Below are 27,297 nucleotides of genomic sequence, written 5' to 3' on the forward strand. Positions count from 1 at the left end.
GAAACTTCAGATGCAAGCTTAGATTTGTCTCCTTACAGAAGAGAAGGCTGAGAGGAGATTTAATAATGTACTAAAGCTATGAGGGATATGGACAGTGTGGATAGGGAGGCTGTTTCTCAATCCTTTAACCAATGGAAACAGAGGCTGCTAGGTAAAAGAAGCAATTGTGACATGAGGAAAAACATTCATACAGTCAGCGTTTAGCATCGGGAATGCATCATCTGAGAGTCGTGGAGGCAAGTTCAAGTAGACTTTCCAAAGGGAACTGAAAAAGGACCTGAAGAGAAAAGAAAATCCTGGTCACGAGGGAAAGGGTTGAAACCTGGGAGTTACTGATCTCCTGTTGCAGAGATAGCACAACAGCCTTAACGGGCTCCTTTTGTGCTATATCGATTTTATGATTACATTCTACAGTATCTTGCAAACAGGTTGAATGTGAAGGTTTTAATCTTATTGGAATATTTAAATAAGCAACCCAGCTCCGGGTGGAAATTGAAAATCAACTTTATGACTCTAATTGAATCATAATTCTAATTGCAGTAAGGGTTTATACAAGCAATATTAGAAATGTTGATTCTTTGTGCCACCTCTAATTCTTTGTTATTTTTATTTCTGATTTTCTGTTTAACTTTCCTGACAGTCTACAGCACTCAGAGGTGCAGCCCACTTGGCAAGTTTGCAAAACACAGACACAGTTGCAGGACTTTTGATGGCTCAGCAGTTTTACAAATGCAAAATGGCTGGATTTCCAATCCCAGCTGCAAAACTCAGGTAATGAGCTTCCAAGAGCAGATCGTCCAGCAGGATCTGAAGTTTTGTAATATGAAGTGATGAATCTGCAGTAAGCTTTGATGCAAAATAAAATTGTAACCAAGTGCTTGCAATCTGATTTAATTCCATGAACATAGTTTTGTTCCTATTTCAGAAAACATTCATTAACTTGCATGTGTATATGTTATTTGACAGTTATGATTTTGTTTTCATGAACTATTTTTATATTGCTTTAATGTAGTAAAGTATGATTTTTTTAGAATTAATTCCATGTATTCATTACAAAATGCAGGTGTAACTGGTAATCTTTTTAATGCATTTTATTATACTTTACAGATCACTGCAATTAATACATTGATGTGCCTAGTTAGGTCGTTGTTTTATTTATATCCTGTGTTGATTGTGGTGTCAGTGATTCTTCTCAAGATGCTAGATTCCAATAACAATTGAAACTTGTTGTTTTCATACCTCTCAGCTAAAAAAGGAATTGTGATTTTAATAAATAGATCAATAACTGAGTTAGGTTTGTTTTTAAAGTGTATTTTACAGTATTATTGTCAGAAGTTACATCTGGTGCATAATAGTTATTCATTACAAATTGCCATAATATAGGGAACATTTGTAATTGGCTGTCCCACTAAATGTAATACTGAATGCAAGATTGCATTAGCCTTTTAAAGTGAAAGTTGTTCTACAAATTATCTCTGTAGGATTTTGCTGAGAAGTGTCTGATGTCTTAAAATTCAATTGCTGTAAATTGTCATTTAATCTTGAAATTAGTACAAATCTTGAATGAGGCTCAGCTGGTAGCAAACTTGCTTTTGAGTGACAAAATTGTAGGGTCAACTCCATCAAGGATTTGAGCATATAATTTAACAGTGCTGCTCTGAAAGTGCAGATTGGTGCTAAGTGGTTAATAAGATGGTAACTGAGTGCTTTGGTGCATATTAAAGGTTCCTTCATTAATTTGATGTGTTTTCTTGTTGCCATGATGAATGTACTTTCCTGAATCGGTTGCTGGTCAAAAATATATTTCCTGTTCATTCATTTAATAGACCCTCTATATGGGATACTGATGTACATTTTGGGGTTTGGACCTCATGCAATTGCTGATAGTAAACTGCTACTGTCTGTTGTGGTTCTGCTCGCCGAGCTGGAAGTTTTTGCTGCAAACGTTTCGTTCCCTGGCTAGGGAACATCATCAGTGCTGTTGCAGCCTCGTGTGAAGCGCTGCTTTGATGTTTCTTCCGGTATTTATATTGGTTTGTTCTTGCCGCATCCGGGTGTCAGTTTCAGCTGCAGTGATTTGTATGTGGGGTCCAGGTCGATGTGTCTGTTGATGGACGTTCTTGCCGTTTCCGGGTGTCAGTTTCAGCTGTAGTGGTTTGTATATGGTGTCCAGGTCAATGTGTCTGTTGATGGAGTTTGGGGATGAATGCCATGCTTCTAGGAATTCCTAGAAGCATGGCATTCATCCCCAAACTCCATCAACAGACACATTGACCTGGACACCATATACAAACCACTACAGCTGAAACTGACACCCGGAAACGGCAAGAACGTCCATCAACAGACACATCGACCTGGCCCCCACATACAAATCACTGCAGCTGAAACTGACACCCGGAAGCGGCAAGAACAAACCAATATAAATACGGGAAGAAACATCAAAGCAGCGCTTCACACGAGGCTCCAACAGCACTGATGATGTTCCCTAGCCAGGGAACGAAACGTTTGCAGCAAAAACTTCCAGCTCGGCGAGCAGAACCACAACAACGGATACCCGAGCTACAAATCTTCAATCAGATGCTACTGTTTGCTGATAAGATATTGGCTCATACTGTTATTGTGTTGGGTGGCAGGTCAAGCTCTTAAGAGGGAAGCCATTTTCTAAGTCAGCAGCTTTGACCCAGAAGACATTTCATGGACATAGGAGAGGGTATCTACTATTCCTTCCAGCTCCACAAAAATTAAAGTTAATTTATTTAGCAGTTTTATAAACTCTCTCCAATGAATAAATTAGAGTGTCTCAAGTCACTTAACCCTGGTACATTTGCTTTCCAGTTCCACACATTCTTACTTGAAATTTGAAAAAAAAGTTGATAATGTGCCTCGTGAGTCTGTAATGCCAGCCTATTATTGATATGATTTGGAGATGCCAGTGTTGGACTGGGGTGAACAAAGTTAAAAATCACACAGCACCAGGTTATAGTCCAACAGGTTTAATTGGAAGCACTAGCTTTTAGAACCTGCTCTTTCATCAGGGTGGAACTACCTAATGAAGGGAGAATGTTCTGAAAGCTAGTGCTTCCATTTAAACCTGTTGGACTATAACATGGTGTCGTGTGATTTTTAACTTTATTATTGATATAGAAGTCACACTAATGGTCAAAATCTAACAGGTTTATCGGCTCACCACAGAGATCTGCCAGCTAATCAGATTGCCCAGCAGCTGCATGCTCTGAGACCTCTGGAATAGGACTGGGCTAGCACTACAAGCAGTCCCCAGATCCAAAGCCCCAGAGTCCAGGACCAGCTAAATGCAAGTGGCCTCAAGGTGGGATTGGAAAGTGAGGCCAGAGGAGGTGGGGAGGGAGAGGTGAGTTTCTTGTTGGAGGGAACAGAGGTAAATGGAGAATTGTAGGGGAAAGCCGCTAAAACCCTCCCTTCTGCTGTTCCCCAGACCTCACCTTACCACAATTTTATGATAGGATGGACGTAGCCTCGGCCAACCCACCCACCCTGACCCCAATTGAGGCCTTTCGAAGGGCAATTACTGGGCATTAATGGGCTGCTTCCTGCTGCACTCGCTTTTGAGGCTATCACAAAGAGTTTAGGGTTGGTGGAGAAATGGAACAACTCACCCTGTTTATTCTTTGGTTGGGAAAGGGTGCGGGTGCCTCCCTCACCAGCCTCCTTTTCACATTTCTCGACCTCTGCCCCGCCCCCTCCATGATTCTCCTTTCACCTCTGTTCCCTCCAACAAGAAACTCATCTCTCCCTCCCACCTCCTCTGGCTTCACTTTCCAATCCCATCTTGAGGCCACTTGCACTTAGCTGGTCCTGGACTCTGGGGCTTTGGATCTGGGGACTGCTTGTCATGCCTGCCAAGTACTATTCCAGTCTGATTGGCTGGCAGCAGTGAGACTCCCTGTTAATTGTTGATGGAAATCCTGTCTCCTGACAATTAATGCTTCCTATATGCTGTGAGACAGAAAGACATTCCCTGTTGAATGTTTATGCAGCAGGGTGGGAAACCCCACCATCAAAACACCCAGACCAATGAGTTTGTTATTTTAATGAAGGAGTAGGAGAGTGGTGACGGACATAATTCAGTCTGTTCAGGCAGAGGCTTTATTCAAGCTTTCAGGACAAGGAAATGAGAAGAACATGTGATTACTAAGCAAGACCTCTAAATGTGTTTTTTTTTATAAATACTTGTTTATGAACGTTGGGCATTGCTGACAAGACCTGCATTTATTGCCCATTCCTAATTGCCTTTGAGAATGTGGTTCAAGAGTTGCCATCTTGAATTCCAAGGGAGTTCCAGGGTTTTGACCTAATGCAAGTAAAGAACATTGGTATAGTTCCAAGTCATGATTACATCTGACTTGTAGGGGAATATACTGATTAGGCTTGTTTTCCAATATTCTCGAGGTCACAGGTTTTGAAAGTGTTTTCAAACAGAATCTTGGCAAGTTGCTGCAAAAAGTTTTTTAGAAGTACACCCTGCTGCCATTGCACCATGGAGGAGGATGGGTATCACTCACATGGTTTGCTTTCACCTGATGTTCATAGTGTTTCTAATCACAGGAAGAGGCCCCTTGACCAATCATGTCAATGTCAATCATCAAACATCATCTGTTGTAATACCATTTCTCAGCATGGCTACTAGCTATTCTATGTGATATTTCATATGTTCATTGAAATAGTTATTTATTGTCTTAAAGGTTCCTATTTTTATCACTGTTTTAGCTTCAGATATCTACAACCCTCTTGGTGAAAATTATTTCCTTAAGTCCCCTCTAATCTTTCTGGCCCTTAACTTAAAACTGTGGCCCCTACTTATTAACCCCTCTACTATGGGAAATGATTCTACTCTTTCCATGCTCCTCACAACTTTGTACACACCACCTTAGCCTTCTCTATTTAAGGAGAACAATCCCAAACTATTTAAGTCTCCCTTCATATCTAAATCGGTAAAGCCCTGCCAACATCCTGGTGAATCTCTGCTGAACTCTCTTGAGGCAATCATATCCTTTCGGTAGTGAGCTGACCAGAACTGCACACAGCAGTAATCCAGCTGTAGCCTAACTAATGGTACATACAGCTCCATATAACTTTTGTGCTCTGTATTTAATCTCTTGATTAATAAAGGCAGCTATTCCAAATGCCTTCTCAACCACCTTGTCTATTGTGGTGCTTCCTTCAAGAATCCTTGGCCAAGCACAGGTGGTGCTATGTATTATTTTGGGTCTGACCATTCAACATGTGCTCCCTTGTTTTATTAGTCATCCCAAAATGCATCACCTCATACTTTTCAGGATTATATTCTATTTGCCATTGTTCAGTTCATCTGACCCGCCCTTCTATACTATCATGGAGTCTAAGGTTTTCTTCCTTGCTGTTTATCACACCACTAATTTTTGTGTCATCTGCAAACTTATTCAACATACATCCTACATTCACATCTGAATCATTAATGTAAACAACAAACCACAAGAGACCCAGCACTGAACTCAGTGGTATGCCTCTGGACACAGGCGTCCAGTCACAAAAACAAGATTTGATCATCACCCTCTGCTTCCCATCACTAAACCCATTTTGCATCCAATTTACCAAATCGCCCTGGATTTCTTGGACTGTTAGCTTCTTAATCAGTTTTCAAAAAGATGTAGACTACATCAACTGCATTCCCCTGACCTACACATTTTGTCACCTCCTCAGAAAATTCAGTCAAATTTGTTAGACGTAATCTCCCCTTGCCAAAACCACGCTGACTTTCCTGGATTAGTCCTTGTCTGTCCAAATGGGAGTGCATCAGAATTTTTCCAATAGTTTCCCTACCACAGCTGCTGCAGTCAATTATTGGCTTGCAGTTTCCTGATATATCCCTATTGTCTTTCTTGAATAACAGTAGTGCATTAGTTGTCCTCCAGTCCTCTGGCACTCCTCCTTTGGTCAGAGAAGATTTGAAAATTAATGACAGGGTCCCTGCAATCTTCTCCCTTGCCTCCCACAGCAGCCTGGATACATCTTGTGTGGACCTGGGGGTGTAACCATTTTCAAGTCTGCTAAAATACTAATCTCTCCTCGCCCTCAGTGTTAATTAATTCAAATATATCACAGTCCCTCGCCCTGATTTCCTTCTCTACAGTGAATACAGCTGCAAAGCACTTATTTAAAATCTCAGCTATATCTTTTGACTCCAAACACAGGTTGTTAATTTATAAATGTGAATATAGTCTTGGGTCAGAATGACGAAATCAATCACTTGACACCCAGGTTCACTTCCAGCATCGAAGTGTTTATTGTTGTGCATCGATGGGGAGAAAATCTCTGTGCACGCGAGGGGCTTCTCCACTGAACAAATGAAAATATACACTTGTTATAGATTTACTTTTAGACTGCCTTTGGCTGATACAAACCAATTGTATTATTAATTGATTACAAAAACATCCAATCAGGTTAGTCATTTGCTAGTTCATCTTTAGCTCATCTTATGATTTCATGATGATTAACCTTATTCATTACCCTTGGGCCTTCACAATGCATTGTATTCAGTTACTCTCCAGACTTTAGGCTACTGCAATAATTTCTGCTCATAAGAAAGGTCCTTTTCTAGCTGTCTTCGACTGAATATCCACAGGAAATCACTTAGTGCTTGTATACCTGAAGTTCTGAAGTAATTAGGTCAGTCTCTTTCTTTCTATCCCATGCTAAATATCAAATTTTGGATCAACTTGAAAAGGAGTTTCTATCAACATTTCTCAAGGATGTACCTTATCAAACCATATCGATACAAGCAGCTACATCTGCTTCAGTTTAACCAGAGTTCATTGTGTGTATTTCACAAGAGCCATTGTGTGTTATCTTGATCTTGTAACCTTGGATATGCTTCCTCCATGAAGATTACAATTGCTCTTGTTTGTACTTTAGCTTCAAACAGCAGACTATTGAAGCTGCTGTTTCAGCTAAAACTCTTCCTTCACCATTTTAAGTCAACTGACATCCACTTTCAGCCATTTTGCGGTGTTTCAGCTATGAGCAGCCTGAACAGTAGTTTTACAAAATAAAACTTGCATTTGACGTATTTGTGAGTATTCTCTGAAGGTGTAACAATCTGTAACAAAATGAAAGAAAAAGCAATCAATGCATGCTGAGTGCAGCATTACAGAAGGATTGGAGCGTCCTCATGCATGAAATACAAAATATTAGTGTGAGGATACAGCAAATAATTAAGAAGACATAGAATGTTGGCCTTTATTGTAAGGGTGATGGAGTATGAATGTAGGAAAATCTTAGTACAACTGTTAAAAATCACACAACACCGGGTTATAGTCCAAAAGGTTTATTCGGAAGCACGAGTTTTCAGAGCACTGCTCCTTCATCGGGTAGCTAGTGGGCAGGATCATAAAACACAGAATTAATAGCACATGTTCTTCACAGCCTGCAACACACTATCGATGAGGATGAGCACCTCGTCAAGACCTTTCCTATGCATCCACTTCTCACCTTTTAAACAACCGGCAAACCTTAAACAGACCATTGTTCGCAGCAAATTGCCCAGCTTTCAGGACAGCATTGACCACGACACCTTAGAACCCTGTCATAGCAACCACTGCAAAGCGTGTCAGAGTGTCAACATGGATACCACCGTTACGCGTGTGACACCATCCATCATGTATGCACAGCTTCTCATATGACTCAGCCAATGGTGTCTATCTCATACGCTGGAGGCAAGGATGCCCCGAGGCATGGTAAATTGGCAAGACAAAGCAAACGCAATGACAATGGATGAATGGATACCATCAGCAATTGCCAAACAGGGATGTTCCATCCCTGTCGGGAAATGCTACTTCAGCGGTTAGAGATATTCAGCCTTGGATATTCGGGTGACCGTTCTTCAAGGCGGACTTCAGGATATGCAACAATGCAAAGTGGCTAAGCAGAGGCTGATAGCCCACTTCGACACCCATGAGGATGGCCTCAACCAGGACCTGGGGTTCATGTCACATTACAGGTGACCCGACTACACAATACACTCTCTCACACACCCTCACACATAAGCATGCATACACACACCCTTACATACTCACACTCACGCAGACCCTCTCTCATACACATGCTCTCTCAGACACACACACAGACCCCCACACTCACATCCAAGCATACACCCTCTCACAGGCTTATACTCTGTCACACTCACACACTCTACCAAGCATGCACGTGCGCACACACACATGCACTCACACTATCTCCCACATTGTCTCTCTCCCTCACATGCATGCACACATATATATAAGTCTATGACGTAAATTTGCATTTGCAGAATTGTATTTGCAGATACATTCTATTTTGCTCAAAAAGCACACAATCTGTCGGCAATCAATCCATGTGACATTTTATAAATTCCTACTTTGGAAATAGAACCACTCTGACTCAAGATTGGAACACAGACAGACTCTAACCACACACCTTTAATGCATGGTCTGAGCTGCGATGTCACCTTTTTAAATAAAACCTTAAGTTATCTCGGGAATTCTAAGATTTAGATACTAATAAATCAAAATGTGCGATTGATTCTAAAAGATGAAAGACTTAATAGCAGTCTAGGTTTGTTCAATATATCGTATCAGTTGCATGATACAATGATCTTGTGCTCTAAATTCTGTGTCTGATGATCCTGTGCTACTAGCTACCTGACGAAGGAGCAGCGCTCCCGAAGCTAGTACCCCCAAATAAATCTGTTGGACTACGACTTGGTGTTGTGTGATTTTTAACTTTGTCCATCCCAGTCCAACACTGGCACCTTCTCATCACTAGTACAACCTGACAGGATTTTGATGGGACTGAAGCTCTAGGAAAGTGTATAGTTTTAACAGGATATGACAGGATTATGATCCCAGCTGATGTTATTACTGGACAACTCAGATCCCAGTCTGAAATCTGGCTTGCTAGATTATGTTTGTTTTGGTTTAATTTTTACAAGGTGGTTTCTCACTGAGACAGGAACACACAATATTGCAGATTTTGATTTAACAGTAAAACAAGTTTATAAAGCAAAAATAAAATAAAATAGAATGAATTAATCTATTTGCTTATTGTACAAATTCAAAGACTTTTAAACACACAAAGTATAATCCCAGAACATTCCATTATAAGATTTTTAAAAATCAACATCCCTTGTGTAGCATCCAATAGCAATGCCTATGTAGTACTCCCAATGCAACTCCTTTCTCTATCACCTCGATAGATTGAAGGAAATGCTGATTCAAACTCCTGGACTGTAACCTCTGATGGACGTATTCCTGAGACCATCATCCAACTGAGTTTAAACAAACTCAATAAAGCCCTCTTTAGGGTTTTATCCCAACACTTTCCAACTGGGACTATCACAAACTCCTTACTCTAATGTAATTTAGTTTTATTATACTCTCCTCTTCTCATGAGCACAGTACTAGCCAAAGCAAAGTAAAACTGAAACAAATAAACCTCTCCCTCTAGGCTTAAAAGAATCTCCAATCCAGGAAGTGCTAACAGAAACCTTGAGCTACAATTGCCTACCTTGCTAGGTAATAAAATTTAAAAATAAGGACAAGTTATGCTCCCAAAGTAGCCCTCTCAAACTGTTTCTCAAATAAATCACTACAGAAATATTTTACAAGTTAATTAATAACTTTAGACAAACCTCATTGAAATTGGAATTAGACTACTCAGCCTTGGTTGGTGGTGTTGTGTTTAAGTTACAGAATTTGTAAACTGGAGGACTAATACTCTGCAGAATATTATATCAACCCCTACAAGGATAATTTCAGACTTTAAAATTCATTTTCAAAAAATATTTGGAATTATAAAGTCAGTTAACTGTTGGATCATTGTCATTGATAACATGCAACTGGCTCACTTGTACTTGAGAAAAGCAAACTTGCTTTATTCTTTGGTCTGGCACATACATGATTCCAGTCATCTCAAAATGGATAACTCTCCAGTCCCTTTAGGGATAGCCATAAAGTCAACTTTGCCAAAAATGACAAAAGCACAGCAATGCTTTTTAAATATAAATTCAGGTTGTTGTCAGAATGATAAGATTTATTTTTTATCCTGGGATGAATTTGAACTCAAGCATCTAAATATGGCACAGTCCCACATAACATGCTATTTTTATGCAAGAAGTGATCAATTGACCAGAATTTTGATAAGGAAATTCTTTAAGTAATGTAGACAGGGATTATTTGCCTGACTCTTGGTTTATTTATGTAGATCAGTATTATTTACAAAGAACTTAATATGGATCATTATCAAAATGCATGTGTAAAACCTTGTAAACAATACAAAGCATACTTTTGCCATGGCTAAATTATTGAATTCATTAATGTTTATGAGGCTTAGTGGTGATCTAGCAGACGTGATACATATTTTAATACAGACCATGACATTTTTTTTAAAATGATGTCTTAAGAGTTTATTCAACAACAAAAAAAGCAATGCATATCTTCTCATACATGCAGGTCCTGAGAATACTGGCAGAAGTTTTTGGAAGTACCTTGAACTGTCAGGGCTACAGGCTACTACCATCTTTCATCCAAGTCTTTCAAGGAGCTGCTATAAATCTACTCTCAATAGAAAATGTACACGGATTCTTTTTCCTTTTTTTTTATTGGTGTCGTAAATTACAGATGTTCACTTTGAAATCTGGATTTTTATTTTATCTTCCAGATCCTAACAGCTCTTAAAAATGAATACTGGAGTACAGAAAACATTGTTTTTGGTTGTTGTATGGCTCTTCTACAGAAGCTGAACAGAGATCCACTAACTTGTTCTTTCAAGTGTAGTTATGTTGAACAGAATGGAAAAGGGGTAAAAACAAGTGCTTACTGGTTTGAGTTATGCATAATAGAGTTGATAGAACGGGAAAAGAAATTGAGTATTTGGATGGGTATTACAAGGAAATATCAGCAAACTGGTACATTTGAGTTGTCCCATGGAATTCACATGTGTCATATCAATAGCTATAAAATATTTCATCAAGTTTTGATTGCTTTTTCATAGTTATAGCTTTCCAATTCACCAGTATTTTGAAATATATAGAGGCGTCTGCGTCATTTTGCAAGGCTATGCAATGCAGACTGGAAATTGGGCGCACACTGCCTCTGCTTCTGATTGTTCAACCATTTCATTTTATAGTCAGCAAGTTGTGAGCAGTGTGCAAGTGAATGCTAATTATGCATTTCCAGTTGGGAAGGATCTTGAAAGCAGGATGTGTTCCCTTTCAACAACCTTTCTTAAATGACATGCAAACTTTGGGTATTCCATTTGGACCTTCAGAATACGCAACCAGTCATTGCTATTGCAAAGTGGGTGCTTTAAATTGACCTTAAAGGTTTGAAACAGCATATCTGTTTTCTGATTTAGAGATTATTAAAAACCTGCAACTTTTGCTCTATAGTTACATTAAAATATACTTGTTTTTGAACATATTTTAACTGCATTGAATAGAGCCTTCTATTTGAATAGACTCAGAATCATCATACCTATGCTGTTCGACAAGTGGCCATCCAGCTTAATCCCACTTTTCCACTGTAGCCTTGTACATTACAGCGTTTCAAGTGAATATCCGTGTACCTTTTCAAACATTGAGGGTTTCTGCCTTTCCAGGAACTATAGGTCCAGGTTATCACCACTCTGTGTGAAAAATAATCCCCTTGAACCCCTCTGACCGCCTTCTCTAAATTTATGCTTCTGGTTATGGCCTCCTCAACCAAAAGAAGTAAGGTTTATCACTCTTCCTAAAATCTTTTATAATTTTATATACTTAAATTAGGTCACCCCAATCTTATCTGTTCCAAAGAAAACAGCCCTAACCTCTCCAATCTCTTTTTATAACCAGAATTCTCCAGTCCTGGAAACCTACTTGCAAATATCTATATCCTCTCATAAAATCACATCCTTCTGCGAGTGCAGTGGTTGAAGCTGCAAATAGTACTCTATGAACTAATAATTTATGCAGTTCCTGCTCTTATGCTCTATACTTCAGTTAATGAGGTCAAGTTGTCTAATTGGCTATTATCATTGGTTTGGTGTATCTGAACACTTGTAAAATGGGAGCTCCAATTTTTCTTTTAACGTTTGCTTTTCATGAGTAGAAGCGCCAGGAGCAGGAAAGCTGTCTGAACGATGTGAAAAAAGAAATCCACATTCACCTTCTTAGAATGCTAGCTGAGTGTTTGTTTTAAGGCCTTCTTCAAAATGAAAAGCAAAGATGAAACCGCTGTAAAACGCATTTTCAACAAGAACTGGGCATAAGCAACAGCTGCCCAACTTCCTATTTGTAAGTCAGTTTTGGATCCAATTTGCCAACTTGCCTCAACTCCTGTAAGCTCTTACCTTCTCAACCAGCCTTCATATGAGACTTTTTCAAAGGCCCGACTGAAGTCCAATAAATCACATCAACTGCACTACCTTTATCATTTTTTTCAAAAAACTGAACTAAATTAGTTAAAAAGAATCTCATTGAAACAAATTTGTGCTGACTATCCCTGATTAATTTCTGCCTTTCCAAAATTGATTGTCCTTCAGAATTTGTTGCAACAATTTCCGTACACTGATGTCAATCGAACTGGTTTCCCATTACCTGTCCTATCACTGCTGCTCTTATTGAACAAAGGAACTACATTAGTTATCCTGCAGTCATCTGGCACTTCATCAATAGCCAACAAATGATTAAATATATACACCAGGGCCACAGTAATCTCCTCCCATGCCTCCATAGCAGCCTAAGATACATCTCATCAGGGCCTGGAGATTAATGCACCCGCATGCCTATTTAATACATCTAATACCTCCTCCTTATTAAATCTAAGGTCTTCTGGAACCTCACTGTTCCAACCGATATCCCTGGCTCCAATATCTTTGGTCTTTGTGAATAAAGATGAGAAATATTTGCTGAAGACTTCACCCATTTCCACTGACTCCACATACAAGTTGTCTGTTTGGTCTATGATAATCCTGGTAATCCTCTTACTCTTAATAAACTTTTAAAAAGCCTTAGGTTTTTCTTGATCCCACCTGCCACAAAGAATTTGTGACCCCTCTTTGTCCTGCTGATTTCCTTTTAAGAAAATTTCTACACCCTTTATACTTTTGAACATATGCTTTCTTGCCAGAGTTTCTTTGACTTGCTGCCTTTACCCTTCTTAGAGGAACACGCTGATCCTGACTTCTCACTATAATACTTTTAAAAGACTCCCACTTTCCAGATATAGATGTACCTGCAAATAACTGCTCTCATTCTATGTTTACCACTGTCTAACGAAATTGAAATTAGCCTTCCCCAATTTCGACACTTGACAACTGCACTGTCCTTTTCCACAATGACTTTGAAACCTACACAGTTACAGTCACTATTCCCAAAATGCTCACCCATTGAAATGGCAACTACTTCCTGATTTCATTCCTAAAGATTAGATATAGCACAGCCGCATCTCAAGGTGGACTATCCACGTACTGGCACAGAAAACTCTCCTGGATGTGCTTTAAAGATTCCACACTGTTTAGGTCGGAGGAGTTAGGCGACTTTATCTGCACATGCAATTAGAATATTCATTCAACATCCACTGTTATTTCATGAATCATATTTGCTTTTGGGAATGTTTCTGTTTTTAAAGCATGACAAAGTGTGATTGTTTTAAATATTTCACTAATTCAGTGTATGCAGATATTCTGTAATTATTATAGATATTACAAGACACCTCTGGAGCAGGTAGAACTTGGACTTGAGCCATTTGGCTCATAGGTAGGCACACGACACCTTAATTCAGTGCATGCATTGCAAAAGTGACAATCCACAATGCCTGTCCTTGTTTCAGCACATAACTCCTTGTGTGTTTTATAATCAGCTGGATGTCTATAAACAGCCAGTGACTGATCGGATCAAACATTCAAAGAGGGGGCAGCTAACTCTGAGGAGAAATCCGGATCAAACAATTGAAACAATACAAGAAGGGAAAGGGAATCCAGAGGAGGTATGGGCAATTAATAACTTTCGTTCTTGTATCCTTTGAGTCGAAACGGTGGCTTTACTCAAAGGGAAAGGGATGGGTATGCAGAGTGGAGAGAAAGGAAAAGCTTTAAATACCACTGAGATAACAAATTGAGATTAATAGCTGCAACTCTTTCATGGGAAAATTTGGGAGCAAGTTTTCGATTAAACTAATTATCTGTTTTGATGGCTGAAATCTGATCAAATGTTCTTGAAAACTGAAAGAGTTGTTATTCCGGGTCATCACAATATACACAAAGTTTAACCTTATGTAGGAGTGAGTTTCAAATGTTGTTATTTGGGGTACTCCACACAACTGTAGACACACCCAAGAGAGACATTTTCCCTAAATTTTAAAAGATAGTGCCACCTGAAAATGATAAATATTTTTGCTATGTATTACCTTTTGTGTACACAGACACATCATAGTATGTAAATAAACTAATACTGGAAGTTTAAAATTAGCAGTAGTATATATACGTCTCATGGTTCAGTGTTCAAAGTAAGTAGTGCATCCAACTCCAGACTAACTGAACTCTGAACTCTATTTCTTGGAGAAGAAATACATTTCTCACTTTAGTCTCTTCTGTTTCTCAGTAAATCTTTTACTTGTCTTTAGGATCTCATGGTTGCTGTTTTTGAGAATGGAAATATTCTCCAAGAATACGTGGAGGCTAAGGGGTAACCTTATAGAGGTTTATAAAATCATGAGAGGTGTGGAAAAGATAAACACCCCTTTTCCCTGGGGTAGGGGAAGTCCAGAACTAGAGGTCAGAGGTTAAGGGTGTGAGGGAAAAGATTTAAAAGGGACCTAAGGGACAACTTTTTTCACACTGAGGCGGTGTGTGTACGGAATGCATTGCCAGAGGAAGTAGTGGAGGCTGGTACAATTACAACATTGAAAAGGCATCTGGATGGGTATATGAATAGGAAGGGTTTAGAGGGATATGGGCCAAGTGTTGGCAAATGTGATAAGACTGGGTTGGGATATCTGGTCGGCATGGACAAGTTGGACCAAAGGGTCTGTTTCCATGCTGTACATTTCTATGACTCCATGATTCTAATACATACTTGAAGAGGTGCAATCAAATGCAAAGCTGCAAGTTAATGAGTTGTCGTACCCCCAACCCAAATGTACAGTTGCTACATGGAAGTTGATTAAAATGCAATTCATAACATTAGAGCAAAATACAAAACTGTACAGTCATTTGGAAACATTGGTTAAAGTACTATCAGCTGCTGAAAAAACAATGGCTAAAACAAGCAGTCTACAGTTTAATATTCAAAAGAAGAAACCAAGTTCGAAAATTTCATCAGTAAAAATATTCTGGAAGAACTTAAAACATGGAACATGTTTTCAATGACGTTTTGATAATATAGCTTTGTAATGGTTAAATGTTAATGGGAGATCCAAAATGGCGGCAATCTAGGAAGATCTAGGAGTCCCAAGAAACTTCTAAAAGTTAACTTACCTGCGTTTCCAGCCGTCCAGAGATGCCGAAAAAGGGTGGAGGAGCATCCGAGGCCAGGTCTGCAGCCCAGCCTGCAGGTTCCTCACAGTTGATTACTTTCCGGGCCCTGGTGAATGAGCTCGTGAAATCTTGCGAGATGTTGGGGAAACAGATAGAAGAGAAGCTGGCCCCAATCTCTATCATCCTGCAGAAGCATGAGCAGCAGCTGGAAGACCTGGGAAAAAGGACGGATGAGGTTGAGCACAGGGTCACAGTGATGGAAGCTGATGCCAGTTCACCCAAGGATAAGATCCAAGCTCTGGAGACTCAGGTCTGTAATTTGCATGACCAAGTGGATGACCTGAAGAACAGGGGCAGGAGAAAAAATATTCAGATAATCAGTCTGCCAGAGGGTAAGGAAGGTGAGTGGCCTGCGGAATTTCTTGAGGACTGGCTGATGAAATTCTTTAACTTGGAGGCTGGCATGAGAGGATTGAAGACAGAGAGGGCTCACCAGGTCACCATGCTGAGATTGGGTCTGGGTCAACGTCCTCGTCCTCTCCTGGTGCAGTTCCATCACTACAGCAATAAGGAGAGAATCATGAAAACTTCCAGAATTCAGGGAAAGGATCCAAAGGCCCTAATTTATGAGGGCTCAAAGATCATGTTCTTCCAAAACTTCTCAGCAGTGGTGATCCAGAAAAGAAAATCTTATGACTGGGTGTCAAGAGAAGACTGAGGGAACTTGGGGTTCAGTATTCTGTGAGGTATCCGGCGGTTCTTTGGTTCACCTTAGATGGAGCCATACATCTCTTTGACGCGTCAGTGAAGGCAAGAGACTTTCTAGACAAATTAACCTAATTAGGAACAATTTAGTATGTATGAATAGTAGTGTTGTTTGAGTGTGTCTTTGTTGTTTTGTAAAAGAGACAGAGGAAGTCTGGTTGGAGCTTTCATTTTTTTCTATTGATAATAATTTGGTTTAAACTATGTTTGGCGGCAGTTGAGTTGCATATTTTCAAATTCGAAGTTAAGATATACCAAAGGATGGGTGGGGTATTTACCCCCTTTTTTCTCTTTAAAAGTTTTTTGTTTTATTCATTTTGGTATTCAATGGTATGTTTACTTTCTTTGCTGCTTGTGTTCACATTGCAGCTCGGGCTGGGAGAAGGGAAGGTGGGTGGGATGGTTAAATGCCTACTTATGGGCAGTTTGGGATTGGTAGATGCCTGCTCTGGGGAGGGGGTGAGTTCCCCTATTCAGCGCCTTTGGCACTTTAAATATTGGTTTTTTTTTGGTTTTTGTTGTCTTCAATTTTTAATAGTTTTGTAGGTTTACTAAATGTAGTGGTCTTCGTTTATGTAGTTTTTAGGTTCTGCAGATCATGTGACACGAAGGCTCAGCGATTTATTTTTCGAGTTCCTCCTCTCTGGAATTTAAATGTTACTGCAGAAAGTTATGGCTAATGACTTGATTAAATATTTTACCAGGAATATTAAGGGAAGTCACTCACCAATTAAGAGGAAGAAGGTACTCTTGAGTCTTAGAAGGGAGAAGGTGGATATTGCTTTGTTACAGGAGACACTCTTGGATGACAAGGAGCATCTGAAATTACAGCAGAATGGTTTTGACCGAGTTTATTTTTCATCATTTCATACCAGAAGTAGAGGAGTGGCTATATTGGTTAGGAAGAATCTCCCATTTAAGTTACTAGAGTGTGTTAAAGACACATATGGGAGGTTTGTAATTCTTAAAGCTTTGATAAATGGGGAAGAATATGGTGTTTTAAATGTTAATTGCCCTCCAGCTCATCCCCTTAAATGTTTGGGTAGATGTATTTTCTAAACTGATAAGTCTCGAGTCTAGGCATAACATTATGGGGGGAAATTTTAATTGTCTCGTGGATCCCACAGTAGACAGGTTGCCAAAAGGTCCCTCGATACCCTCTATACAAACTAATCAGTTAGTGGGTCTGTGTAGAGAGTTAGGGTTGGTGGACGTCTGGAGGCATCTCCATCGTACAGGCAGGGATTTTAAGTTTTTCTCCAATCCACACACATGTCACACTAGGATTGATTTTTTTTCTGACCCCTGCAGTAATCCTGGATTTGGTGGCATTTTGTACGATTGGTATATTACCACTCTGATCAAACTCCATTGTACCTTATGGTTAAGATTAAGGACGTTACAGTGGGTTCAAGGCACTGGTGAATGGATCCTTTATCCTCAAGGATAATAAGTTTGTGAAGTATTTGCCCCACAAGCCACTACAGCGATCAGGGAAGAGTCTGGGAACCTAACATGTGACTCTAAAAAGATGAATGTGGCGTTCCAGAGATTTTACTCTAAGTTATTCCAATCCGAGGATTGTGAGGACGGGCAGGCTAAAATGGAATCTTTTCTAAGGATCTAAAGCTCTCAGGTGTGACCCCCAAACAACAGTACTTTCTCAATGCTCCGTTTTCAGAATAAGAAGTGCAATAAGCTGTGAGGCAGCTTCAGTGACCGACTTCCCTGTGAATTCTATAAGGAATTTATAAACATACTGTCAGGCCTGATGCTCAATATGTTTAATGATTCATACAGTCATGATTGTCTGCCGCCAATTCTAAGAGAGACCAATATTTTACTTATTCTTACAAAGGGTAAGTCATGGGGGCTGTGCTTTGTACAGGCCCATTTCACTCTTAAATGTGGACTTTAAAATCTTCTCTAAGACTCTTGCGTTAATGTTGGAAACTGTGTTACCTTCTATTATTAAAAAGGATCAGACAGGCTTCATAAAGGGCCGCAGATCCTCCAATAATGTTAGGAGGCTGCTTAATGTAATTCATGCATGTCAACAATAGTCATTACAGGAACGGGTGATTTCTCTAGATGCAGAGAATGCATTTGACCGAGTTGAGTGACCATATCTTTTCTATACTCTGGAGCGGTTTGGTTTGGGCGAAGTCTTAATCAGATGGGTAAAGGTCCTCTACAGTGGCCCTCTCGTAGTGGTCATCATCACCAATGGGATACAATCAAGCAATTTTAACAATTTTAACATTTTTAGGGGCAGTTGACGGGGCTGTCCCCTTTCACCATTGTTTTCACGTCATTTGAAGCATTGGCAGAGGCCATTCGTGGGAATCCCAATACATCAGCTCCAGAAGTGGGGTCAAAATAACATAAGATTTCATGTGTAGATGATGTCCTAATTTCTTTTGTCAAACCCAGCAGCTTCAGTGTCTCGCCTGATACAGTGCATCTCCCCATTTGGCGCTTTTTCAGGGTACAAGATTAATTTTGTGAAATCAGAGGTTATGCCTATGGGTGGTCTTACGAAGGAGCTCGGTCTTTAGGGCGAATATCGATTCCCATTTAGGTGGTCACAGCGGGGTTTTGTGTATTTGGGTATATTGATTACTCCAGTTCTGGATCATCTGTTTAAAGCCAAGTTTGTTCAATTATTTGACAAAATTAAACAAAAGACCTTCAAAGATGGGAGGTACTTCCAGTCTCGTGGTTGGATCAGATACCGCTTATTAAGATGAATATTCACCCCCATTTGCTATACCCTATACGGATGCTCCCCCTGATTTTCAATAAACAAACTCTCAGAAGACTGAATGGCTGGTTCAGCTCCTTTATTTGGCATCGTAAGTGACCCCTCATTAAATTAGCCAAACTGCAATTGCCTCACAGATTGGGTGGAGTGGACCTACCAGACATTAAAACCTACCAACTAAGCTTGCTTTTATCCAACATGAGTGATTGGGCTTGCGAGGATCCTCTTTCAATATGGCTAGATATCGAAGCCTCACAGGCAGGGTGCCCCCTTACCAGTTTTCTGTTTTTGGACAAGTGAAGACAGTTAGGGAATATTGCCATAACCCAATAGTCATCAATACTGTTAAAGCATGGAGGGCAATTCGGCAGAGAGAAGGCGATATTGGCAAAACGTCTTCGTTTACACCTTTAGTGGGTATGCCAGGTTTTCAACCAGGGTTGATAGATTCAGGATTTAAATGTTGGGCAGCTAGGGGTGCGTCTTGCCTGGGCAATTTATTTGAGAGAGATGTAATGATGTCCTTTGATCAGTTGGTACTGAAATATGAGCTATCTAATAGGGACGTCTTTTGTTTTTAATCAAGTCAGGGATTTCATTCAAAAAAAGATGACATTTTTGACTGATTCCTACAAATCCAACATGGGGGGGGGGGTTCAGTGCTAAGAATATATTTTCTGTCAGTATTTTATATCAACAGTTGGGAGGTGCCCCCTCAGATGAGTTTGATCGACTCTGCAGGGCGTGGGAGGGAGAGCTAAGTGTTGAAGTTTCCTCAGAGGCATGGGAAGGCGTTTGGGAAAATTCAAGAAATATATCAGTTTGCAACAGGATCCATGCCTTACAGTTGAAGATTTTCCACAAGGTTCACTTGGCTTCAGACTGTTTTTCAAAATTTAAACCAGGGGTATCTTCAACATGTCCTAAGTGAAAGGTCTGTTACAGGCACTTTTACCTATTGTCTCTGGTCTTGTGGTAGGCTCCAAACATATTGGAGTGCAATGGAGAGGATTTTTGGTGGAGAAGGACCCTATCTCTCTTGTTCTGGGCCTGCCCAGTATGTTCCCTGCAGACATGCATAAGAAAAAAACTTTTCAATATCCTCACTTTCTGCGCAAGAAAGAATATCTTGCTAGGTTGGATATCCAAACCACCTCTCATTTGTACACGAGGGTGGGTTTTTTTTACTTGTGTTTTTTGTGCTGTTTTGAATTGTATTGTTTTGCGTTTGTTGTAATATTAAAATATTTCAATAAAAATATATTTTTAAAAAATGTTCTCAACAATGAGTTGCTTGCTGTATGGGCACTTTCTGGAAATTAGTCCCAATTTCATGTATTTTTAAAGTAATTACTAAAGTTAGGATGAAAATATTGTGGAAGTTCCATTTTTGAGTGGAGGGATATCAATGTGCAATTGTCTGGCACCCTATCACATTGAGGCAGGCCAGACAAAAACTTTATATTTCTCCTAATTTAATCAACTTTAAGGTGAAACAGAGTGTAGAATGTACTGTTGCCAAACTGTGTGCTTAAAAGGGGTTCCAGCAGGATATGTGTCAAGAATATGTTTCAGTTAGCTTGCACATCTTTAAGGGAAGTTGGTACTAATTGTATGAGAGCTGCTGCAGACTTTCTTGGATGATTCAGATCAAAGCAAATACTCGGCAAATGGAGTATCAATTGACTCCTAGGTTTACTGATGTGGCACTTGAGAAATGAGAAGAGATGGCATGTTTCTTTGAGAATCTGGGAGGCTTTCAAGGCAAACCTTGGAGAGGACTGGAGCAACTGTCCAGCGAGACCAATTCTAAGAGTCTCGTCTGAGAACCTGAATATGGTACTGAAGGAAGTACAATGGCCTTGTACAAGTAGTCACAGTCAGTGAATGGATCTTTACATAGTATTTTCACTAGAATCTCATAGTGCTCAGTGTACCATGCCTCTATTGCTCATCCATCTGCAGGACCTAGATACATAGTCTCTTTCACATCAGCCAACCTAACCAATAACCGCCTCATTGTCTACTCTCGATTATCAGTAAAGTGATGGACGGTTTCATCAACGATGCTATCAAACAGCATCAGCTCAGCAATAACCTGCTCAATGATGCCCAATTTGGGTTCCTTCAGGGCCACTCAGTTACAGACCTTATTACAGCCTTGGTTTAAATATGGACAAAGATCTGAATTCCTGAGGTGAGCTGGGAGTGATAGCCCTTGACATTAACTCTGCATTTGGCCAAGTATAGCATCAAGACACCCTAACAAAACTGAAATCAATAGATAAAGAGGGGCACACTCTGCTATTTACTGCCCAGCTATTCATCTATCATGTGCACCTGAATACAGTGAAATATACTCACTGACATTCTTCCTTTTCTCTTGCAGCACAAGGGGGCTGTATCTTCAGGGTCTGGCCAGAACAAATGTGGGACAGTTGAGCATGCATTATTTGAGTCATCTGTATAAAATGCATCATGTGGTTTCAGGCCACTGTGTCAGAATCACCATGAATATCCAGGATGATGGTTTTTTTCTTGCCTTCTGACTCTTGTCAACTCCTACCTCACCCTGATCCTGCTTTCAGGTATGACATGCAAGCTTCAAGTGGTGTTACTGTGGACTGTCCTTCCTTATTTCATCCCATCAATCTGGTTTTCAAGAACCCAGAAACTATCTATGGAGAAAGGTCATAGTTTTTTCAAACCTCTGCTGAAGAATCAATGTGTCACGATCTGGCAGCCACCACAATACTAGCATAGTGTTATAATGCCAGCAGATGTTATTACTGTTCAAGTTAGATCCCACTCTGATACTTTGCTTGATATTGTGTGTGCTTTTTTTTTATTTCAGAGGTGGTGTTCTGAAATACAAGCAATGTTGCAGATCTAGTTATATGGTTATAGAGATTTACTTCAAAAAGCAAGGCCTTCATTTGGTGCACTGAACCTGTGACAATGAAAAACAAACACCTAACTATCCTAATTCCATTTTCCAGCACTTGGCCCATACCCTATTCCAAGGCATCACAAGTATGCACCTAAAGACTTCTTCAATGCTGTGAGGGTTTCTCCCTCTACCACCCTGACAGGCTGTGAGTTCCAGATTTTCGCCACCCTCTGGGTGACAAAAGAATCTTTTACATCCTCTCTAAATCTCTTGCCCTTTAACTTAAATCTAAGCCCCCGTCATTGATCCCTCCACCAAGGAGAAACATTCCTTCCTGTCTATCCTGAATATGCCCCTTATAATTTTACACAATCCTATCATGTCTCCCTCGATCTACTCTGATCCAAAGAAAACAACCCTAGTCTATCCAATCTGTTTTCTTAACTAAAACTCTCCAATACAGGCAACATCCTGGTCAACTTCCAGAACATCACATACCTCCTGTATAGTGGATTACAGAACTGCACACATTTTTTTAGCTGTGGCCTAACCAACGTTTTATACATTTCCAACACAATCTCTCTGTTCTTAGACTCTATGCCTCAGCCAGTAAAGGCAAGTATCCCATAAGTCTTTTTAACCACTTTATCTATCTGTCCCACTACATTAAGGGACCAGTGGACACATACATCTAGGTCGTCCTGATCCTCGATGCTTCCCAGGGTCCCATCATTCATCATGTATTCCCTTGCCTGTTTGTCCTGTCCATGTGCAAGACCTCACACTAATCCTGATTGAATTCCACTTGCCACTTATCTGATCACTCTGACTCTATCCTCCTGTAATCTAAAGCTATCCTCCTCAATATGTACCAGCCCCCCCCAATTTTCGTATTATCCACAAACTTACATCATACAACCCTTCCATATTCAAGTCTAAATCATTTTTATATACCACAAACAGCAAGGGTGTCAACACTGATCCTCAGTTTTAACAGTAAAACAGAAGTTTATTACAGAAAAGAACCAGCTCTCTCTCAATGTAAATGGCATAAATTATATTCCTCAAATACCACAAGTTCACTGTATTATCAGATATATTATCGTGACTTTCATGATATTTGAGCAGTCAGTTGAGGGTATGATGGAGAAGCTCTTTGCTAATAAGCTTTATTTAAGGCAACATTGCATTATTGTTCAAGTGGCTCATGTCGCAAACAAAGTATAATAGTGATATGTTAATGCCTGCATTATGTTTCTATTACTTAGTGTGTGCTTTTATATTGATTATGTAGAGGTCTTGATCAACTGGAACATTTGTTCAGTCAGTACACTCCTGGTCCCATAGGTGGCATTTCCTGTAATACAATTGGAAAGATTTCAAAAACAGTAAAAATGCAACCTTCCATCTATTCCAACAGTATCTCTTTATAGTGCCCTTTCCAAAGGCAGAGAATTCCTTTCTCTATCACATCTTTATGTTTGACTTGACTATTAGTTCCAATTCCCATTATTCAGTTTGATAGTCTCTTCTATGTTGCTGAGCACAAAATAGTATCTCAGGGCAAGATCCATGAGCACTAACAATATGTATCATTTGTCCACAGACACTGAACTATGATAATTGCCATCTCCACAGGATCACTATGGCATCTTTCTGACCCACTTGAAGCTTGGGAAGTTCAGACCTTATGTTGCAGGGTGCAGCAATGACTGGCATTGAAAGGCTGTTTCAAGGAAGTTTAGTTTGTGCCCTGGGATTGGCACCCAGCTCATGGATTGGACCAGGCCACAATTTCAGGACACTTTGTGTGCCTGCTCAAATGCTTGCAACAAGTGCTTTGGCAAATCAAAGGCTCCCAGGAAAACCATATTGAAATATTCTTTTGTGCAAACACAAAGTCAGGCTGCTTGTCACACTTGTCAATCAGGATTGATCCCAATGGAGAGAGGAGGATTTTTGCTGTGTTTTTTTTGCATCACAGTTCATTTTTGACATTCGTCCCTATTACTCTGGTGTCTGTCTGTTGTTCTTGAAAATAGTACCCCTTCCATCTTCACGTTTTCTATTCCTGTAGTTTTCTTATTGATTTACACATGACCATCTCCCTGTTTATAATTGCCTGTGTGAGATATTGTGTGTGAGAATGCCAGAACTGTTGCTTCTCAGGTTTTAACACTTGATGCTTATCCAGATGGGGTTTTAAACAGCAGGACTGCTATTACTCAATTCTTCCACAGTCATCATTTTCTTTTCAGTCTCATTTCTTTTCCTAAGCTTGAGCGATCTAAGCCACTGATCCCACAACATTTATTTCTCACTTACAAATTCTGCTAATGTCTGATTAGGTTTTTCAATATAGCTCTACATTTTAATTGATAAGCTTCAGACACAAACTCATAAGCGTCAAATATTTCTTGTTTGACAGCTTTGTACACTTCAGTTGTTCTTCTGATAAACTGGCAAACAAAATCATAATTGTATGTATCAAAACACATACAAAACACACAATTGTATGTAGCATTATGGACCAAATCTGTTTCAGCCACTTCTTTTATCCAATTACTTTCTCAAATGAAGCAAAACCCCTTTCAATTCCATCCTCAGTAAATTTAGATCCTAAGTAAAGATCCTTAGTTCAATCAAATCCCTGATTGGAATCAGGCTCATCCTCAGAAATATTACTTCTTCATTCATTCCTCTAAGCTTTCCTTGAGCTAGCTGTTAAAATGTTATGATGTGGAGCAGAAAGTTGGCTCATTATCCAATCAAGTCTGCTCTCCCATTCAATGAGGTAATCCTCAACTCACTTTTCTATCTTATCCCATAAGCCTTGATTCCCTTACTGATTCAAAATCTGTCCACCTCAATACTGAATGACCCAAACTCAACAATCCTCTGTAGTAAAGAATTACAAAGATGCACAGCCTTCTGAGAGATGAAATTCAACCTGATCTCTATCTTAACTGAGCAATCCCTTACCCTGAGATTATGCTATCTAGTCTAAGACTTACCCACAAGGGGGAGCAGCCTTTCAGGATTGATTGACCCTGTTAAGTATCATAAGGATCTTGTATGTTTCAATAAGGTCACCTGTCATTTTCTTCAACTTCAATAAACACAGATCCAACCTATCTTCAAAAGAAAATCCCTCCATTCCAGACTCTCTGAAGTGTTTCCCTTGGAATAAGCCAACCAAAACTGTTTACAGTTAGAGGTATGTTCTGACAAGTTTCTTGTGTGCTTTTAGCAAAACACTCCTATTTTTATATTCCATTCCCTTTGAAATAAAGGCCAACCTCCCATTTGTTGTCCTTACTACCTGCTGTTGAAAATGTGTTGCTGGTTAAAGCACAGCAGGTTAGGCAGCATCCAAGGAATAGGAAATTCGACGTTTCGGGCATAAGCCCACTGATTCCTGATGAAGGGCTTATGCCCGAAACGTCGAATTTCCTATTCCTTGGATGCTGCCTGACCTGCTGTGCTTTAACCAGCAACACATTTTCAACTGTGATCTCCAGCATCTGCAGACCTCATTTTTTACCCTACTACCTGCTGGACCTGTATAGTATTTGTGATGTATGCATGTGGACTCCAAATCCTTCTGTGCTGCAGCTTTGTGGAGTCTTTCTCCATTTAAATAATATTTAAGTTTTTTTATTCTTCTTGTTGGCAGCATTTTGGTAATGTTACTGGACTAATAATCCCAGTTTGAAGTATTCCAGTCACAAGGCTGGAATAAAAGCTAACCTAATAGTAATCGGAGGAAAGCATATGTCAGGTATAGACAGGAGAGATTGAGTGAATCCTTAGAAGAATTTGTGTTGCAGACATTTCGTCCCCTGTCTAGGTGACATCCTCAGTGCTTGAGAGCCTCCTGTGAAGCGCTTCTATGTTGCTTCCACCAGCATTTATAGTGGTTTGTCTCTGCTGCTTCTGGTTGTCAGTTCCAGCTGTCCGCTGCAGTAGCCGGTATATTGGGTCCAGGTCGATGTGTTTGTTGATAGAATCTGTGGATGAGTGCCATGCCTCTAAGAATTCCCTGGCTGTTGTCTGTTTGGCTTGTCCTATAAAAGTAGTGTTGGCCCAGTAGAACTCATGTTGCTTGTCATCTGTGTGTGTGGCTACTAAGGATAGCTGGTCGTGTCGTTTTTTTGGCTAGTTGGTGTTCATGGATACAGATCGTTAGCTGTCTTCCTGTTTGTCCTATGTAGTGTTTTGTGCAGTCCTTGCATGGGATTTTGTACACTATGTTGGTTTTGCTCATGCTGGGTATCGGATTCTTTGTCCTGGTGAGTTGTTGTCTGAGAGTTGGTTTGTGTGCTGTTATGAGTCATTGTGGTCATAAAAGTCTGACTGTCAGTTCAGAAATGTTCTTGATGTATGGTAACGTGGCTAGTCCTTTGGGTTGTGACCTGTCCTCATTCCATTGTCTTTCCCTTCGGCATCTGTTGATGAAATTGCGGGGGTATCCGTTTTTGGTGAATACATTGTAGAGGTGTTCTTCTTCCTCTTTTTGCAGTTCTGGTGTGCTGCTGTGTGTTGTGGCCCTTTTGAACAGTGTCTTGATGCAACTTCTTTTGTGTGTGTTGGGGTGATTGCTTTTGTAGTTCACAAATTCCCAGCGCGGCGAACAGAACCACAACAATGAGCACCCGAGCTACGAATCTTCTCACAAACTTTGAATCCTTAAAAGAGTATAAATGCAGTAGGAGTATACTTAAGAAGGAAATCAGGGCCATAAGATAGATTTGGCAAATAGGGTTAAGGAGAATCCAAAAGGATTTTATAAATACAGTAAGGACAAAAGGGTAACTAGGGAGAGAAAAGGGCCCTTCAAAGATCAGCAAGGCAGCCTATCTGTGGAGTCTCATGAGATGGGGAGATACTAAATGAGTATTTTGCATCAGTGTTTACTTTGGAGAAGGACATGGAAGATATAGAATGTGGGGAAATAGGTGGTGACATCTTGAAATGTGTCCATATTACAGAGGATGAGGTGCTGGATGTTTTGAAATGCATAAAAGTGGATAAACCCCCAAGATCTGATTAGATGTACCTTAGAACTCTGTGGCAAGTGAGGGAAGTCATTGCTGGCCCCCTTGCTGAGATAGTTGTATCATCGATAGTCACAGGTGAGATGCAGGAAGACTGGAGGTTGGCTAACATGGTGCTACTATTTAAGAAAGGTAGTAAGGAAAAGCCAGGGAACTGTACACCGGTGAGCCTGACATTGTGGTGGGCAAGTTGTTTGAGGGAATCCTGAGGGACAGGATTTACATCTATTTGGAAAGGCAAGGACTGATTAGGGATAGTCAGCATGGCTTTGTGTGTGGGAAATCATGTCTCACAAAATTGAGTTTTTGAAGAAGTA

General features: G+C 40.0%; 1 protein-coding gene across 1 annotated transcript in view; it reads left to right on the forward strand.

Annotated features, from left to right (window-relative positions):
* The window catches only part of nampt2 (nicotinamide phosphoribosyltransferase 2), a 53,405-nt gene extending 38,009 nt beyond the window's left edge, over positions 1–15,396 (forward strand). The window contains 6 exon segments of the mRNA XM_060835858.1: positions 641–771; positions 10,454–10,622; positions 10,711–10,851; positions 13,890–14,015; positions 14,652–14,694; positions 15,095–15,396. Of these exon segments, the coding sequence (XP_060691841.1) occupies positions 641–771; positions 10,454–10,622; positions 10,711–10,851; positions 13,890–14,015; positions 14,652–14,694; positions 15,095–15,396 (912 nt within the window).
* Positions 15,397–27,297: the final 11,901 nt, after the last annotated feature.

The sequence above is a fragment of the Hemiscyllium ocellatum genome, chromosome 14, assembly GCF_020745735.1.
Source record: "Hemiscyllium ocellatum isolate sHemOce1 chromosome 14, sHemOce1.pat.X.cur, whole genome shotgun sequence".
Taxonomy (NCBI): Eukaryota; Metazoa; Chordata; class Chondrichthyes; order Orectolobiformes; family Hemiscylliidae; genus Hemiscyllium; species Hemiscyllium ocellatum.